The sequence below is a fragment of the Anthonomus grandis genome, chromosome 11 (assembly GCF_022605725.1).
Source record: "Anthonomus grandis grandis chromosome 11, icAntGran1.3, whole genome shotgun sequence".
NCBI lineage: Eukaryota > Metazoa > Arthropoda > Insecta > Coleoptera > Curculionidae > Anthonomus > Anthonomus grandis.
In genome coordinates this window covers 16,405,529-16,425,035 of record NC_065556.1, presented here as the reverse complement: position 1 = coordinate 16,425,035, position 19,507 = coordinate 16,405,529, and the positions used below count along the sequence as shown (strand labels likewise).

At 31.2% G+C, this 19,507-nt stretch overlaps 1 protein-coding gene across 1 annotated transcript in view; it reads left to right on the top strand.

Moving 5' to 3' along the window:
• The first annotated feature begins 1,716 nt into the window (after positions 1-1,716).
• LOC126742254 (trafficking protein particle complex subunit 11) overlaps positions 1,717-19,507 on the top strand; it is a 45,081-nt gene continuing 27,290 nt past the window's right edge. Inside the window, exons 1-9 of the mRNA XM_050448882.1 lie at positions 1,717-2,273; positions 9,611-9,776; positions 9,835-10,022; positions 10,085-10,315; positions 14,989-15,130; positions 18,588-18,767; positions 18,824-18,957; positions 19,008-19,215; positions 19,270-19,472. Coding sequence (XP_050304839.1) covers positions 1,882-2,273; positions 9,611-9,776; positions 9,835-10,022; positions 10,085-10,315; positions 14,989-15,130; positions 18,588-18,767; positions 18,824-18,957; positions 19,008-19,215; positions 19,270-19,472 — 1,844 coding nt within the window. The 5' untranslated portion in view covers positions 1,717-1,881. The remainder of the gene's footprint in view (positions 2,274-9,610; positions 9,777-9,834; positions 10,023-10,084; positions 10,316-14,988; positions 15,131-18,587; positions 18,768-18,823; positions 18,958-19,007; positions 19,216-19,269; positions 19,473-19,507) is intronic.

The following is a 19,507-nucleotide window of genomic DNA, read 5'->3' as shown; positions in this document are numbered from 1 at the left end:
AGAATCAGTAAGCCTTTTGTTATAATAGGCATCCTTTGCAGCTTTTATTGTCTTGTGATAAACTCTTCTGTATCGCCTGACGTAATTGTGGAAAACGTCGCTGACGGAGAATTTTTTTAGATGCGATAATTATCGCATGTTTTTTGCTGATATACGTAAGCCACAAGTAGACCAAGGCTTATGATGTTTAATTTTTATAGGCCTCAAAGAAAAACGCTTATCTGAAATATTTGATAAAGTCCTTGTAAATCCAGAAAACTCATCATCGATATCATCGATATCATTAGAAAGAAAATCCCAATTGCACTCAAGGCACTGATTCTTGAAATTTAATAAATTCTTGTCACCAAAAACACGGCCTAATCGACGTAAAGTATTTTTGTTTTTAGATTTCAAAGAAAATCTACAAATCACAGCTTCATGATCAGAAAACCCTGCATTTAAGACAGTACAATCAACGAATGATGGAATAAATGATGACACAATATAGTCGATTGTGCTAGAACTATTTTTAGTTATTCTGGTTAGAGAGTTGATGTGCATTTCTAAACCCAATGAATCAAAAATTGACTGCAGAGACTCTTGAGCAGCACACACACTGGTGAAGTCAATGTTAAAGTCACTACATAAAATCAATTTACTTTTTATAGGTAGGGATTCCAGCAAGCTCAGTAGTTTTTGGCAGAAAATCAGCACACTAGCGTAAAGGTCAAGTAAAGCGTTATGAACGATGGAAAGTTCAAATTCTTTTTCAAATAATAAGATATCGAACTTAGTGACCGCTACAAAGTCGCTGTTGGTAGACATAATTAAGGTGCCGCCATGAGAAAAAATACTTCTATTGAACCTAGCAATTGTAGTTGAAAGGCCTTTCAATGTTCTAAGGTAAAGAACAACAATGGATGCCTAAAGGACATAATATCGTCAACCAACATATACAGGACAAAACCTACACTATATCTATTATCTCCAATAATCCTGGTTCAACAAAGGTGTATAGAAGGGAAAATCCAATGGCCACAACATACTGTAGAAAAGTTGTTAGTTTACACTTATTAACGGTTGTAGATAAATAAACAGTGGACATTTGAAAATTACATTTTACTATGTTTTTGTTCTATAGATTTATTAGTTAGTAAGCGAATAATTAATAAGCGAGCTATTACTTGTTGTTACTCAATACTTTAAAGGCTTGCAAAAAATTATCTAAAAAAACTGTATTAAATAAACCAATTTTTCAATTAAAGAAATTGCTTCAAATATCAAGAAAAAAATTAAAATGGTCTAAGTGCTTGTAACAAAACGAGAAATGGCTTCTAATATAAGAAAACTTCTAAAAGGATAAAATGCAGAACCAGCTAAAACATGTGGTAAACATAGACAAATACCTGGCAAAGAAAATTAAACTCTTGAGTAAGTTTAAACATATCAAATTATTTGACAATTTAAATTGTGTGATATTCGATTTTAAAAATACTTTTGGCTCCATCGTAGCTACCAAATTGTATTCTAACTGGTTACACCCTTACGGTGTAGACCGAGTCAATGGAAAAAGATGTGGCGCCATCTTTATGTAGACTTCTTCTTTACAGTTAGGCAGTTACAGCATCCTGTCAAATTTTAAATAATTTTTTATTTATGTGTTGGCAGTATTGTCCCGGATGTTTACTAGGTGTGCTTGTAACACTCCCAAAAAGTATAGAGCATTAGTCACACCCAAAATTAATCAGCTGATTGTCAATTTTTTTCCTTATTTTAGGTTTATAAGAGAAAAGTGACCCAAACACTCAAAAAATGTGAAAAAAGTTCATTTTCTAGATATATGCCGAAGTAAATTTTATTTATTTGATTGACATATGAAAATTTTAAAGTTCTAAAATCATGTCTATTCAGTCAAACCTCATCACCTATCAAGCCAGCTTAGGGCTACCCCAAGAACTGAGAGTTAAACCTTTGGCACTAATAGGATTCTCTGGCTTGGATATAGTGAATAATGCAGTCCATAAATCTATTTGGGAAACGTTTAACAATAGGACTGAGAAGGCACCTGTGTCATATAAGATGATCACTGCTACCCATAAATTTCCTGTTATAAAGCCAAAAAGGAGCTCATATGACTGGTATATTCCCAAGGGAATCCTTAAAAGGAACTGGATGGGGAAGTATTTGCAAGAAGTGCCAGCCATTATTGTTATATTTTATGATTTGGATTGGAAAGACATCTCATGGAATGAGAAGATGATTGAGTGTGCTTCAAAAGTGCAGTCAATGAGGTAAGGACTTTAAATTTCTAAGTGTTCTTGCACTTTATGGCTATCAACATAAATATTGCCTTAAATAATAATTTATTTATTATTTAAGCTGTATTTAATTTTCTCTTCAGTTGCCATGTTCAATAATCTCAGGTTTTTTGTTCAAATTTTTCTCTTCACAATGTTGTTATACAATCTTTGGACATTTTGGTTGTTGCTCGGGATAGAGGTCTGACCCTTCAAGAATATCAGGACTTGTCTTCCAAACTTTTAACAATACTTATGTGACTCTGTGTCTACTTTTCAATACAGAACAGTTAGTTTCGATACTTTGACTCCTTAAAGCTATACAATCTAATCCATTAAGTGAGGTTTACACTTAATGGTGATTGCACAAAGAATATTTTAAAAAGATTTCTTTCAAGGCATCTGATGAGTTAATCACAGACTGTTGATTGCCAAATTAAAATCTGTACCTTGAAAATCTGTTTCTCAAAAGATGTAGAGGTAACCTCAGGGTAGTCACTGTCACCTGTGTTATGCAACTTTTTTCTTAAGAATTTATGCAAAACTGCTGTAGTAGCCTATTTGCAGATGAGCCAAAAAATTTCAAAACAATAAAATCAGAGGAACATTTTATATCTTTACAGTCAAATCTTTGTATCTTTGTAGAGTGGACACACAATAACTATTTATCTTTTATTGCAAACAAATGGAAGTTTTTAAGCCTTTATATAAGGATTGAACTTGTTGAATTGCAGCCATAGCATAGATAGCATCCAGTTGCAGTTGTTGGGAACTGCGAAGGATATTGGGAGTCAACTTTCATGTAAAGATCAGTTCTCAGCTATAACTTCCAAAACTGTGCAGATTTATATTTTGTAAAGATTTTTCTGCTAATACACTAATTCTGCTAAATTATTCTATTGTAAGACCCCACTTAGAATATTTCTCAATTTTGCTCAATAAATATAGAGGTAACCCGAGGGTGGTTATCCAACCTTTATTTAACCTTTCTATTAAGGAGTTGAGCAAAACTATTGTTTTGTAGTAGACTACTGTTTGCAGATGTCCCAAACCTTTTCAAAATAATAAAATCAGAGGAAGATGTTATTGGTATCTCTATAGTCAAATCTTGATATTTTTGTAGAGTGGGCGTACAATAGCCATTTATCTCTGATTGTTAACAAATGTAACTTTATAAGCATTTATATAAGGATTGAATATGTTAAATACAACTATTGCATAGATAGCAACCAGTTGCAGTTGATGGGAATTGTGAAGGATATTGGGAGTCAACTTTTATTTAAAAATCAGTTTTTAGCCATAACTTCCAAAACTGTGCAGATTTATATCTTGTGAAGCTTTTTCTGCTAATACAGTAATTCTGCTATATTATTCTATTGTAAGACCTCACTGTCTGATTCAATGAAGTTGGAATCTGGTTGAAGGTGAAGATAGATTTTGTGACTGATTAGAAGTAAAATATGTGGACAAGAGATTTAGTATTTATGTGAATTTATGGCCATTATCATCCAGAAGAAAAATGAATGGTTCTGTAAATTGTTCATCTTTACGGATTGGTATTGGATTCAAGTGGAATTTGTTCTTCATCTGATGTTTTAAAAAATTTAATTCAAAATCATGTTGATACAAACACTTTAGTGATGACAAGCCCTTATACTTATTTAAACCATAATGTTTTCTATAATAGTAATAAGGCCCTTTATCGTATTTTTCATGCAAATAATATTAATCTGTATGGAATTTTAGAGTCTAATCACGCCAGTAACTTTGGTTCAGACTTGGCATCATTATTACATGCACATATCTTAAAATTAATATTTCATTGAATAAATTGTCTTTGAATCATCAAATTAATGAGTCTGAACTGATAACTGATCGTGAATTGAATTCTTCTTTTTTATAGACATGTCCACGAAGGTTGAATCTCATTCATGTTCATATTCTACTAGTAAGATTGAAATTAGCTCTACGAAAAGCTTAAATATCTTTATTCTTAATATACAATCCCTAAGAAACAAGATGGATGAGCTTCATCTTTTGCTGGACACATGTAATTTTCCTGATATTGTACTTCTGACTGAGCACTGGTTGAGGCCTAGTGAATGTTTTTTAATATCTGATTATGTTCCTATATCAAATTTTTGTCGTCAACAATCTATACATGGAGGTACCATCTTGGCTAGGCAAACAATTGAAACGATTTTTTGTAATATTGATAAGTATGATAATCTTCTGTTAGACTTTGTTTTTGAATTCTTTCTTTCTTTTTGTAAGCGTTTTAATTTATATATTCTTTGTATTTATAGGCCACCTACAGGAGATATTGCTATGTTTCTGGACAAACTTGATTCTCTTTTATCCCAGTTGTCCCTACACTCTAAGGTTATATTGGCTGGTGACTTTAATATTAACTATACACTGATGAAACCTTGCCAGATACTTCTCTTTTAAGTATTTTAAATTCTTGCGACTTAAAAATGCATGTTCTTTCTCCCACACGAATAACTTCTTCATCTGCAACTACAATTGACTACTTCTGTACAAATTTGTGATGACATTTTATGCACAGTACTCCCATCTGGTATTTCCGACCATGAAGTTATTCTTGCTAAAATGCTGTATAATTTATTTATTACATAGTTTAATTATTGGTTTTACTAAGCTGTGTTTAATTTTCTCTTCAGTAACCTTGTTCAATAATCTCAGATTTTTTATTCAAATTATCTTCATCTCATTATATGGGAAGAATTTTCAGCAAGAGAAATTTCAATGCTTTTTCTGCTGCTACAGCTTTGGTAAATTGGAATGCACTTGAAACGGCTTCTGACCCACTTACTTTATTTTTTCAAGATCTGTGTGATAAGATCAATCAGTGCTTTCCTAAAATGAGGCTTAAAACTAAGAAACGAAAACCATGGGTTACAAGAGGCCTTAGAATTTCAGCTAAAAACCTCTGTTTTTTGACTAAATTGTGCAAATATACCACAAATGAAAATATCCTTGTATATCATCAGAAATACCGTAGTCTGTACAGAAAGACAATTAAAGCAGCAAAATCTAATTATTATAGGGATCGCTTAAATATGTCATCAAATAGACAAAGAGAGTGTTGGTCGATTATTAATGATTTATCCCTCTTCATAAGGGTGGAGATTTGGATCAGCCTTGTAATTTCCGTCCCATTTCTATTTTGTCTACCCTCTCTAAGATAGTTGAAAAACTTGCAAAAAGCAGAATTTTGTCCTCTTTACATCATAATGGCATTTTGTCTGCAAATCAGTTTGGATTTCAAGCCGGTAAAGGGACTCATGATGCTGTTTTTAGCTTTTTGGAGAGCTTCTGTGTCCTTGAATTCTGGAGAGTCATCGGCGGCAGTGTTTTGTGATCTATCCAAAGCATTTGACTGTGTGGATCATGGAATACTGTTATCTAAGCTCGATAAATATGGTTTTAGGGGCGTAGCGTTGCGATGGCTTGAGTCCTATCTATCAAATCGTATACAGAAGGTTACAGTGTCTGGGCGTTTGTCTGCTTCTAGATCCCTAAAATGCGGCATTCCCCAGGGTTCAGTGTTGGGACCACTGTTATTTTTACTGTATGTGGATGACTTGAGTTCATTGAAACTGCAGGGCAAGGTGGTTCAGTTTGCTAATGATACCACCATACTATGGAGCCATAAAAATTCTGATTATATTAAGACTTATATCCTTGAAGACCTTCAGATTTTATCAGGGTGGTGTGCTTCCAACAGGCTCGTGTTTAATGTAAGAAAGACGTTTATGGGGTTTAAGTGCGTTGTTCAGGGTCTGATGTTTGACGAAAATTCCCTCTTGCAGAATAAAGAGTGCTGCAAGTTCCTAGGAATTACCATTGATGGTCGCCTTCGGTTTGAAGATTGTATTTTACATTTAGCTGGGAAATTATCTTCTGGATGTTTTGCAGTAAGAATGGCTAAACAAGAGCTGGGAGGGGTGGTTGCATGTTCAGTGTACTTTTCACTTATTGAATCTCATATTCGGTATGGCTTGCCTTTTTGGGGTTTAACCAATAAGGGGCTACTTAACATTGTCTTTGTTATTCAAAAAAAGCAGTTAGATACCTGTGTTCTGCTAAGTTAAGAGATTCTTGCAAACCCCTTTTCATTTCTGAAAAATCCTAACTCTTTTTTCACTCTTTATCTTAGAAACAGCTGCTCTTATTCACAAAATTCCCAAACTACCCTCTGACACTGGCCATTTGACTCGTCGTGTAAATGATGTTCCCCTACCTATTCCTACGTCTTCCCTTACCAAAAACTCATTAATTTACATAAGTAAAAAAATCATGTTCCTCTATGTGTTAGACATATATCGGATGTTAAGAAATTTAATTAGAGAATTAAAAACGCTTTTATTGGCTAAGGCATATTATAACCTGGATGACTTTTTTAATGATAGGTTTTAACTTTGGATATGTTGGAAAGTTTTTTTTTTACTTTTTTCTTCTCTAGTTTTGTCAACAAGTTTACCTTTATTTAGTAATTGATTGTTTTATTTAGTTATCTTTAATTCAAATGTTCAAAAAGTTTTGTCTTCTTGTGTTTAATTTTATTCATTGTTTTGTCAATTTTTGAAATTGTATTTTTGTTTTGTTTTTTTTTTAGCTTGTAGGATGCTTGTACACAAGATTATTCTTACGTAATATAGCACATTTTCTTTCTTTCTTTCATACAAATAATACGGTAACTTGCCATTAATAATTAATGAATAAATCATTTTGAATAGAAATCCAACACTTGATATTTTTGGAAGTTCACTGCGAATTTTTAAGAAGAAATGTTATCTGTTATACATAAAATAGGCTGTAATTTATATTAAGTTTTGTTTGTGAATATTATTATTATTATTATTTTAGATGCTTTAGATGCTTTTGCCTTTAGTATTATTACTTTTATTTACTTAAACATGTATTAAGGTTAAAACTTTGTATTTCAATGGGGTATTCTGCCTATTATTAAACAAATAATTATAAGATACATAAATGAATTGCATTCAATAGGTCAAAATTGCCAGAGAGATATTTTCATAATCGCCTAAAATTTACTGTTTCAGGCAAAAAATATATTAAATAATATTTTTAAATTTAATCAAGTAACAGAAACATGTCCCTCAAAATCTGGTACACATAAGATGCACAAGTTAGTGAAAGCAATTTTTAAACAGTCAATGTTGTTTTATACTAAGGTATACATTAATATCCTTAATATTCTTTCCATTATTTAGCACCTGGCTAATACATATAATAAACATTTTTTTATACATGTGTGTAACATAATAAATTCCTTAAAATTAAATTATAATTGATTCTTTAAAAAATTTAAAACTTTTCTATTAAACATATTCAGTGATGTTGCTTCTTTAATATTTACTGGTAGGCTGTTAAACAGGCAAATTCCATCAAAAAACAATGATTTTTTTAAAGCAGTGGTTTTAACATGTTGAATATTGTAGTACTGCTTTGACCGAATATTGTATTGATAGAAATTTTCTCTTTTTTCCAAAAAGTCGCTAAATAGTTAGGTAAAAGACCATGTTCGATTTTAAAAATTAATGTTAAATTTGCCTTTTTAATATTTTTTCCTACCAATAACCAATTTAATGTAGAAAGCATAAATTCAATAGGTGTATATTTACCACAGTCCAAAATAATCCTGATAGCTTTATTTTGCTGTAATTGAAGCCTATTTATGTTTTCTTGTGTACAAGATATGAGTAAAGATATAAGCATTTCTTTCTTTTCAACTGTATGGTTATTTCTTATAAACAAATACTGCAAGATACAAGCGGCCACCAGTTGGGATATTCAGTCGATAAACCTCTGTTATGTGACTGCTCACATGTTTATACATAAACTCTGTATTTGATTGAATGCAGTATCTATTTATTAAAAGTGGTAAGAAATGTGCAATAAACCTCATACAAATAACCAAATATGGAAAAAACTAGACAATTTTTCGGGCTTTTTGTGAATACTAAATATGATCTTTATTATACTATTATAGATATATTCACTTTAAAGCATATAAGTTAGATGTTTACTATTTTAAATTTATTCTATGTTAGGTTTCTTATATTGTTTAACTTTTTTAAAGAATACTATGTTTTATACAATTTTTAATTCACCTTGTAAGGTTTTTTTCTTTTTGGGCACTAATAATAAATAAATTGAATTGAATTAAGATTATATTAATTGAATATCATCTTATGATGAATTTAATAATAATGATGAGTCAGTAGCACATTTTCAGATGTTGAATTTCATCAGGGAAAACATCACAAAGGGGGATCACAAGTGTAAAATTCTTTATTGTTTCATGTTCCATCACCTGTGGCAAGATTTTCACTTAACACTTCAGTAAACACACACATTTATATTTTGACTTTTCTATTGTGTTTGGCAAAGTCTAACAGAGATAGGATTAATTAAACCATATTTTTTTTAATCAATTTAGGCCAAATGGGACTTGATTTCTATATTAAATTGCAAATGAATGAGTCTTAATGCTAAATATTTGTAATAAAATTTAAACTGTGTTTATTATTAGAAAAGGAGTAGATGTCCTCCTATTGTGAAAAATGTAAGAAAGAAATGTTTATCTTTTTTTTTTTTAATTAACAAATATTTCTAGTTAATGTAAGTTAAATGTCTTGGTGGCTAAGTTATTGGTTAACTGTTTTGTAGTACTTTTTGTATTTACAGTGTTTACTATTTTATTACTATCTATGCCTGACCTTCTTCACTTAAAGAATTGTATTTATTTGTGCACACCTTATACTGAAAAAATAAATAAATGATTTGATTCATTATAAATTAAAAAAATCATGGTGAGTTTTTTTATGTTTAGTACAGAAAGGAAGCTAAGAAATAAAGTTTAAATTCCAGGCAAGTATTTTTTGAGTACTATTTCACAATTGGTTTTTCAATTTAGCAATTCAAAATCGAACTCTAAAAGTAATCCATGCTATTTAATGCAGGCTTAAATGATAAGTTGTTAAAATTGCTTTTTGAAAACTCTTAACTTCTACCAATATCTTTTATGTTTGTATGATGAGATCAATGAAATATGAATTCTTGGATCTGGTTGGGTGTGTATCTACTGATATAAAAATTCTAATTTTTACTGATTTTTAGAATTAATGTTTTATGACTGAATGAAAAAAAGCCAATGTGGATACCAAAAATGTAATCACAGCTAAACAGGTGGTGTGAGTTATCTAAATAACACTTCTTGAATTTGTTGACAAACTAAAAAACCATATATTTTTCAAGAATAACTAACTCTTTAATTTCAGAGCTGCATTAGAAGGAAGGGACACCCGCATCATAGTTGTTCTAATTCAAAATCATTTACCAATTCCAGAGGATCCTCTAGCTGCAGAAAGAGCTGTTACACTTTGTTCCAGTTGTGAACTAAATGCTCAGTCTCTTTTTGTGTTACCACATGGACAACATTTGCTTGTAAGTACCATATTATTAAAAGTATCCTTGTCTCTTACTTCAAAATTCTTCTCTTAAGGGATATACAATCAGGTTAGAAAATGCTTTTTTTGAATACTGTCAAACTTATTACTACAACAGAGTTAAAGGCATTAAAATGCATAAGGAGCACCTAAACAAAAACTCTCATCAGTACTTGTATGTACGTCATCAGTTTAAAATGGCATTTTTGAATGAACTTAAACAAGACATTCATTCTGCCCACAAGTGAGTACCTATTACTATATGAAAAATTAAGACACTACTATATGATTGACAATATTTTTCAGGCATTATACAGTAGCATATAATAACTTGTTAGAAATAAGAATAGTGGATCCCAATGCGTTCGAAATCCGTACAGTGGCCGGATTTATAAATTACAAAATTTGCACACTATTATTTAATTTGAACCTGCCAAGGGATGCGATTTCTCAGTTCAAGGGACACATAGACAAGTTTAAGAATCGGACTGGTTTTCAAGAGTTAATTTTTGAACAGTATGCTTGGCTTTCCAAACAGTAAGTTACTTTTGTTTTAAAAATAGTTTTAAGTACGTAGAAAATCAGTACACGTCAGTTTTATTGATTTAACAAACTACGTTTACAATGGCATTATCAACTTATTCAATAAAATATGAAACAAATTAATTTAAAAATGTCAAATCAAATCAAATAAACATAAAAAAAAATACTCAGACAAAATACACACAAAGTAAATAGGTACATAACAAAACAAAAATACTGTACAAATTATCAAATTGTACAATTTGGTCGAAATACATAAATAAAATAATTCTTATATACGAATATACACACAATTATATCTATAAAATTGTCAAAAACCTTAGTCTCAAAAAAAAAACATACAATAAAAAGCAGGCAAACATTTTGCAAATAATAGGTAGCTAATAACGCCAGTGTGTGTGCATTAAAAGGAAATATTAAAAAAGTCTTCTACTGTATATAGGGCTTTTTGCAGTAGTAAAGATTTTCTTGATTTTCTATTTTAAAGAAGCAGTCATCGATTTTATTACGGAAGGCAGATGGTTGTGCATTTTTATTGCTGCATAAAGTATAGAGTTCTTTACTAATTCCGACCTTGGATATGGCAGATGAAGATTATGATCAACGTTCCTTAGTGAATAGCTGTGGGATGGTCTTTCTGGAATCTGCGACACATGTTTGCGGATAAGGCAGATAGATTCAAATATAAATAACGAGGGAAGAGTAAGGATCTTATATTTTATAAAATTTACTTGGCAGTGAGCTCTACTATCAAGTCCTAATAAGTAGTGAAGCGCTCTCTTTCGAAGTTTAAATATACACTCAAATTGGGTCTTGCAGCATGTACCCCAAAATCGAAGGGCGTAACGAAGATGTGACTCAAAAAGCATAATAAACTGTTTTGGCCGTGAAAAAGCCTAATTCTCTTGAGATTGATCTTATGGCAAAACATGCCGAGCTTAGTTTTTTAGATAACGTGTCTATGTGCAAATCCCATTTCAAAGAGCCATCTACAACAAGACCCAAGAACTTGACAGACTCAACAACTTCCAAACTCGTATTGTTTAGAATAAATGGAGGAATGGTCGTTTTATATGATAAGACTTTAGTTTTTGAGAGATTTAGGCATAAAAGATTGGAATCGCACCACGATTTAATGAAGACCAAGTCGTTGGAAATTGTTGTATGTAGTGCCATTGCATTCGGATTGCTCCAAGTGAAGCTAGTATCGTCAGCAAAAAGACAGATTTTTCCGCTTATGTTCAGACTGGCCAGGTCATTTATAAACGGCAGGAAGAGCATAGGACCCAAAACGGAACCTTGAGGTACCCCACATTCAATTGGTTTACAAGAAGACCTTGACGTATCGACCTTTACAAGTTGACTTCTGTTGCACAAATATGACTTAAACCATTGAAGGGATATACCTCTGAATCCATAGTTCTGCAATTTGTTAATTAAAATAATGTGGTTTACGCAATCGAAAGCCTTTGAAAAGTCACAGAAAATTGTTGCTGTTAAGTAATTTTTGTTGACATTTGAATAAACGTGTTAAATAGGGAGAACATAGCATCGTTGGTGCATTTTTTGCTCAGAAATCCAAACTGATAAGGGGTTAAGATATTATATTTAAACAAAAATGACAAAAACCTTTTTTTAGCCAGGCGTTCTATGATCTTTGAGAGGGTTGGAAGAAGTCCAATTGGACGATAGTTTGAGGCTTGATCTTTATCTCCTCCTTTTGTAATGGAATGATTATTGCAGTTTTAAGGCAGTTTGGAAAGACCCCATTTTGAAATGACATGTTGATTAGGTCTACCAAATGGATTAGAGTACAATCAGGCATATTTGAAAACATTTTAAGAGTAAGCCCATCTGTACCCTGATGATTTGTTTTTTATTTCGTTAATTGTACTTTGAAGTTCTGTAAATGATGCTGGCGTAAAAAAGAAATTGTGCAAATTTTCATTAGAGAGATATAACAGAGGATCATCAGAAGCTGTTATGGTGGCCATTAGATTTTTTGCCACGTTTACAAAGTAATTTTTTAGGTCCTCGGGTGATGTAGAGATAGTGCTAGTTGAGGTAGACTTATTTCTTAGTTCGTTAACAATAGTTTAGCTACATTGCCAGATTTTGCCAGCCTCCCACTGTAATAGATTTCTTTTGCAGCCTTAATTGTTTTAAGATAAGTTTTCCTATACTGCTTGACGTAATTATGAAAAACAATAAACTCTGAGAACTTTTTTAGGTAGGAAAGTGAGCGCATGTTTTTTGCCGATACACGAAGACCTTTGGAGGACCAGGGCTTTTGTTTTTTAGTTTTAATTGGCCTTAGAGGAAAAGATATATTTGCAATATCTGATAGCGAATTTAAGAATCTGGAGAACTCATTATCGACATCATTTAAAAGAAAGTTCCAATTTTCCGTTAGACAAGGATTCTTAAAATTTAGAAAATTATTTTTGTTATAAACACGGTCTAATTTACGCAAAGTGCTATTGTTAATTGAATCCAAAGAGTAATTGGTTAATATAGCTTCATGATCTGAAAAGCCCAAACTGAAAACAGTACAATTTAAGAATTCTGGAGCAAAGGATGATACTACGTAATCGATGGTGGTGGAGCTATTTTTAGTTATTCTGGTGGGTGAATCTATGTGCATTATCAAGCCCATTGACTCGAATATAGACCATATATGAATATATGCCCAAGAATCACTCCAATTCTTGGGCAGCACATACACTGGAATAGTCAATATTAAGGTCGCCACATAAAATTAGTTTGCTTTTTAAGGGCATGGATTCTAGCAAGCTTAGTAGTTTCTGGCTAAAACTTTGTATATCAGAGTCGGGTGTTCTATATAGACAAACAATGTAGAGATCATGTGAATTATTATAAACAATGGAAAATTCAAACAATTTTTCAGATAATAAGTTATCAAACTTTGTCACTACTGAAAGTCGCTATTAGTGGACATTATCAATGTGCCATGCGTTACGAACACACCCATTCGAATTATTGTTCTGAAGTTTTTTCACGAAAATGATATAGAGGTCGTTAGAAAGTAGATTTGACATAGAATATTATATTTTTAAATCGATATTTGAATTATGCATCAAATTTTAGGTATAATCTATTTTTAATACATATTAGTAAATTCCAGTTAAACAGAACAAGTTAATATCACAAGAATATTTAGGTGTGGACATAACGTGTATGCTAAAGTCAAGGGTAATATTTGCTATGACCTTTTTGGTGTTTTCTAGATCTATCAGTGATCAAATATTTTATTAAAAAAGTACTAAAATTGGTGACAAACGATCCGAGAATTTTCTGAAGGATTTACAGGAAATTTAGAAAAGATTACTTGTTTTAGTAAGTGTTTTTTAAAAGACAAAGTTTGACAGGACTCCACAATACATAACAAAAACACCGAAGATGCACAGAAAGAAAAGCAAAGTCTGGAATAAAAGGTTAGGAACAAATTTCAATATATATCTCTAAGAACAAAACGTCATTTAAAGGGGTGGGTATACTCACATATTTGCTTTAGCAGAACATGGTCTAATTGAAAAGCTTAAAAGGCAAAATAATGGTATCTTTGCTGAGTTTAACAACAGTGGAAATGAATTCAAAATTATTAGGGATTAAATATGTAGACTTTTGGAGTATTTCCAAATTCTCAGATGCTATAATTGCACTGAATAATAACCGTCTGGAGATGAAAGAGGTTTAAAGAACAAAATTGAGATATTCTGCATCAAAATATCCAATGTCCACGAAGTTTAGAAATCCAGTATCGTATAGTTAATATAAATGGTACCTTCCTTTTCTATCACAGTATTAATTTTTTTATATTAATCATATTAATTTATTTTAATTAATTTAATGAAAGTCCTTCCATTGAACTACGTATATAGGATTAACATTTTTAAATAGTGATATGCGATTTAAATTTAGATTTAAGGTTAAAAACTTGTCAAAATTATTATTTAGCCCCAATTTAATAAAAACTGTACTACTTATTGAGCCAATTAGAATTTTTGGAAACTCTAGAAAATATCGTTAAAATATACGTTATCGTGCCTTTCAGTTCATAGATGTCACATTGGACTCAATGCAAAAGCGATTATCCATTAAGATTTTAAACTAGACTTAGAATTAATAGATTGCAGAAAGAGTAAGAATGTTAATCATGTAATGTGGATTTTAAAAAATACTGCCCTACTAAAAAAATTAACGTTGATTTATTTAAGCAAATATACTCAAATTTATTTTTTTTTGTAAAAATAACATATCCTTAATTTTAAAGTATTTTGATGTACATGTTAATTGTTCTCCCAGGTTAATGTTTATATAATTAGGAGACGATTAGATATTTAGATAACACAAATTCTACTATAATTTGTCGAGATATTAAATTATTAGGCAAATAAATATATTGTATTGCAGCTTACCCAGTCAAGTGAGGTAGCCAATTTGCTTATTGACATTCTAATAACGATATTCAGTAACAGATCTAAACTTAAGTCATTAACAATGTCTAAAATACGAGTTTTTTTTTAATAAAGGATAAATCAATATTACAAAATATCGAATTGAGAAATAAATACAACTAAATGTATTTTTTCCCGCAAATTCAATTTTTTTTTATTCTCAAATGATAATTCATTCTTTACTTTAAGGTATGAAATATTTGGTGATATTTTTGATGAAGCAGTAAAACTGGGCCTTCCCGCAGTACAAATCCAACATCCTGGTATTTATTATCAGCAAGCTGCCCAATTTGCAATATTAAGAAAAGACGCTTGTCATAAATTGTGTTCGGTAAGTTAGTTTGAATATAATATTTTAATGACAATTCACCTACTTAGACTGTCCATAAGCTATACATAACTATATATAGCATATAAATGTAAAATTGCAGGTGACTTTGTGAAAGTTTCCCTTCACAGTTTAATAAGATTTCCAGATGGTACTCCACCTCTTTTTATAAATATATACTATTTTAATCTTATCCATAACTGTCACTCTTGAAAAGTCTTACATAAATCAATTAAGATTTTCCTCCTAGGATGAAAAACTATCTGGACAATGCGCTGCATGGCTTTCAACAGGGTAAATTGGTTGTAGCTAACTTAGTACTGTATGACATAAAATGGATTGTCAGAGGCAAATGAATGTATAATGGTTTTTCAAAATCTTTTGGCAAATTTTCTCATTCAACCTTAATAACCTTATTGTAACAGATATAAATAAATATTTTAACTCTGGAGAGTTTAAAATATATTATTTAATTAATGAATTAATTAAGATTTTTTTTTTAATATAGGTATTCTTTATTTTTCTATTAAGTTTGTACCTTTGTAATGTGTAATAATTTCTAATTATCTAAAAGAGCTTTGTAATAACTAAAAAAATTAAAATAATAAAACATGATAATACTTATAACATAGGTACGTTTTAAATGGCCGCACTAATCATCTAATCACAATAAATTTATATTTTTTATTTAAAAAATAACGCTTTGTTATAAGGGCAATTTAAAAAGGGAATCCTGGAATCTTAAGTTTTTATGTGCCATTTGTAAAAAATGGCTGACTAAACTGAAAATTTTAATTAAAACAAAAAAAAGTTCAAAAAAACGAAATATTCAATTCTTACAATTATTTTCAAAAAAGTTAATAACAAATATTGTGTCAATTAAAAACAAATATTGGCTAAATTTTCTGATACACCTTGTATATCTAAATAATTTCAGACAAAAAACCTAGTAAATACGGTTGAATTAAAACCGCCAAGGTGTTAATTCACTTTCTATATTGTACATTTTGGATGTGATTTTATGATGTTCTTAGTGAGATTAGCTGTAAATACGTTTAAATATAAGATTTGTTTTTATTCATAATATACATTAATATCAAGTATTGCTTCCAAAACTGCCAGATCTTTTATTAGGCTGATAATCTTTAAATCAATCAATTTTATTTTGATTATTATTAATCAGATCACTATTATTAATGATTTTCTTTTGTTTGACTCCAAGAAGACATTCCATATTTATATTGATCAATTAATAAATGATTATAATAGATCCTAATAGAACAATGTTTCATTAATATTCAAAACATTGTTCTGTTTTCCAAAATTTTAAAATGATACTGACCCTCTACTATGCAATTTTTTTAGTATATTTCAATTTGCTTTTGTCATATGGAGTCTTATATTTAAAAATAGCATTAAAAAGCTCGAGAAGATTCAAAACAAATATCTAAGGTTTCCTTGCTATAAAACTCATTTTCCGATTAGGTACCAATCATAATTATTCTCTACCTCGTAGAGCTCTTGAGCTAGAATTAATATTCATTTGTCAGTTTCTTCTTACATTCTCTCTTGAAAATCACATTTAATGTACACTTAGGAATCATTTTTCAACTTTTTTTTCTTAAGTTCATAGAATAATATTTTGCGTTGAAATATGATGTAGCCCAGTCTGTGAATCAAATTTAAATAATAGTTTAAATTATACACTACCGCTCGAAAGTATTTGCCCACATATGACTGTTTTAAAGTTATAACTAAAAATAATAAACCCATCAGTTATTCTTATGAAAAGGTTTATTTATAACAAAATAAATATAAACAATACATTTTTCAATTAATTAAATTTAAGAAAATCAAATTTTGGATTCATCTACATGTCCGCCTCGATTTTTAATAACAGCTTCACAGTTTCGGTAGTCTTCTAATTAATTTGTCCAAAGTTTCCTGAGGCATCTTGTGCCACTCTTCTTGGATGATCCTCCACAAGTCTTCTTCTGATGTGCGGCATGATTTTCGCACTTGTCTATCCAGTTCATCCCACAGTAATTCGATAGGATTGAGGTCCGGTGATTGTGGGGGCCATATCATAACTTTCAGAAGATGTTGCCTTTGTAATTGACCTAAATATTGCTTGCACAATTTCGACGTGTGCTTGGGGTCATTGTCATGTTGAAAGATGAAGTTTTTCCCAATTATTCGAGTACCAGTACATTGTCACTTAAAATTGTTTTGTAACCCTCTTTTCGAAGAATTCCCTCTATTCTAATTAGATCGCCCACTGCAGATCCTCCAAAACAACCCCACACCATCACCAAACCAGCACCGTGTTTAACTGAGGCCACCGTACAGTTCTCAGCGACCCTTTCATTGAACGATGGTGAACAAAAACTTGCCTCTTCGTTCGAAAACCTCGAATTTCGACTCGTCACTCCAGAGAACTTTCTTCCAGTCATCAATGGTCCATTCTTTATGTGATTGGGCCCACTCAAGTCTTTTCTTCTTATTAACATCCGTCAGTAGCGGTTTTGATACAGCTAAACGTCCTTTAAGACCAGCATTATAAAGTCGCCGTTTTACTGTCGAAACACTGACCGCTTTTTTACGCTCCTTGTTGATTTTTGCTGTGATTTCAGGGGCGATAAGGTGTCTATTGCGTTTGCTTGTAATTATAATATTTAAATCCTTTTTTGAACTTGTTGCCTTTGGCCTTCCCGATCGAGGTTTGTTGCTAATAGTCCCTTCTCTGGTGAATTTCCTAACATTATAATCGACAGTCTTGGAATTCCCAAATCCGTCGAAATTTGACGGTTAGTCTTTCCAGCCTTATGAAGTCCAACAAAAGGTATTATCCTTTTGTTTCTACCGATAACTGTATAACTGATAATGTTGAAAAACCAGCAAAGAAACGGTGACAATCGTCAATAAGCAAGCGAAATTATTTACCAATGTTACACAAAATCAATTCTTGAAGACTAAACACCTTTAAATGTTTCAAATTTCATCGGAAACGAGCTGTAAACAGATTAGTTTTTTAGAAGAAGTGCATATTTTCACTACATTGTTTGTTATTTGCAAGACTTATTTTTAAATACTCAGTGTTTTTCAACAAACCATAGTTGATAGATATGCTGTTTAAGCATATATGCAATTTACAAAAGAGATACTATCTAAATTCAGGTATAAAGATAAGATTTTTGTATCTAATTTAAAATATTTAAAAAAATACATGGTGGACAAATACTTTTGAGCGGTAGCGTATATCTATAGAATAATGCATTGTATTTGTGATATCAGGTTGCTATTTGTTGCTATTTTGGACTCTGTTCTGTTTATATTATATCCTAAATTCTGAAGAAATAAATATACACATAAGTCATCTAGGTGCAGCAAAAAAACACATTTACATAAACATTATTTTAGTCGATAATATATAACTTTTAACAATAAGCTTTCCTTTTAGCAAGTTCTTGCTTATCCACACCCAGACTCATTGGAAGGTTGGGAAAGGCTGGAATTTTATGGGCAAAGGCCTTGGCGGTCTGGAAAAACACCTTCTGAACCCCCTGATCCGAATAAACTGCCTTCGGAAGTAGATGGAATCACTGCTTTACAGTATTTAGAAAACCAGATCAACCATTCTGTAAGCTTTTTAAAGAACTTGCTGCCTGGTAAAGTAACATTAATTTATGATTTTAGAGTATAATAATTTCGTTGTACGGTTTGGCAATTGCGCAGTATAAAATCTACAAGTGTCCCAGAACTAGAAGGCATCTAGTGCTACAAATGGCCGATGAATGTTACAATTCAAAAGATTTTGGAAAAGCTTTAACGTAAATGCGCATTTTTAGTATTACTAGTATACGTTACTTTATTTTTATAGATTATTCACTCACATGCTCTCAGACTACAGGGAAGAAAAGTGGTGGGGAATAATAGGTAGTATTTTAGAAAAAGCCTTAACATGTGCATTCCTTACGGCAAACATTCAGGATTACATGCAGCTAGCGTTAGAAATTCTTGGGTCTTCCGTTAAAGTTAGTATAGACGAAAAGAGGCGGATATATGAGAACTTAAACCGAATTTTAAAGGTAAGAAATTTTGCTAAATATCTTAATTGATTTACAATACTCATTTTTTTACAGAAAAACATTCCATTTGGAGACCCTAAAGTCCCACACGATGCCTTACAAAATGCCATAATTTTGTGGCAACCAGTATTTAGTGGCAATGGTTTATCGTTTATGTTAGATATGACTCAAGTGGTGTCTTGTATCGAGGTGAAATCAAAATTTACCAAGATAGCATTTGAAATTGATCAAAAAGTTTCTTTAGAAATTCTTGTAAGGTAAGAACAACTAGTGAAGTATTGTGTGACGCCTT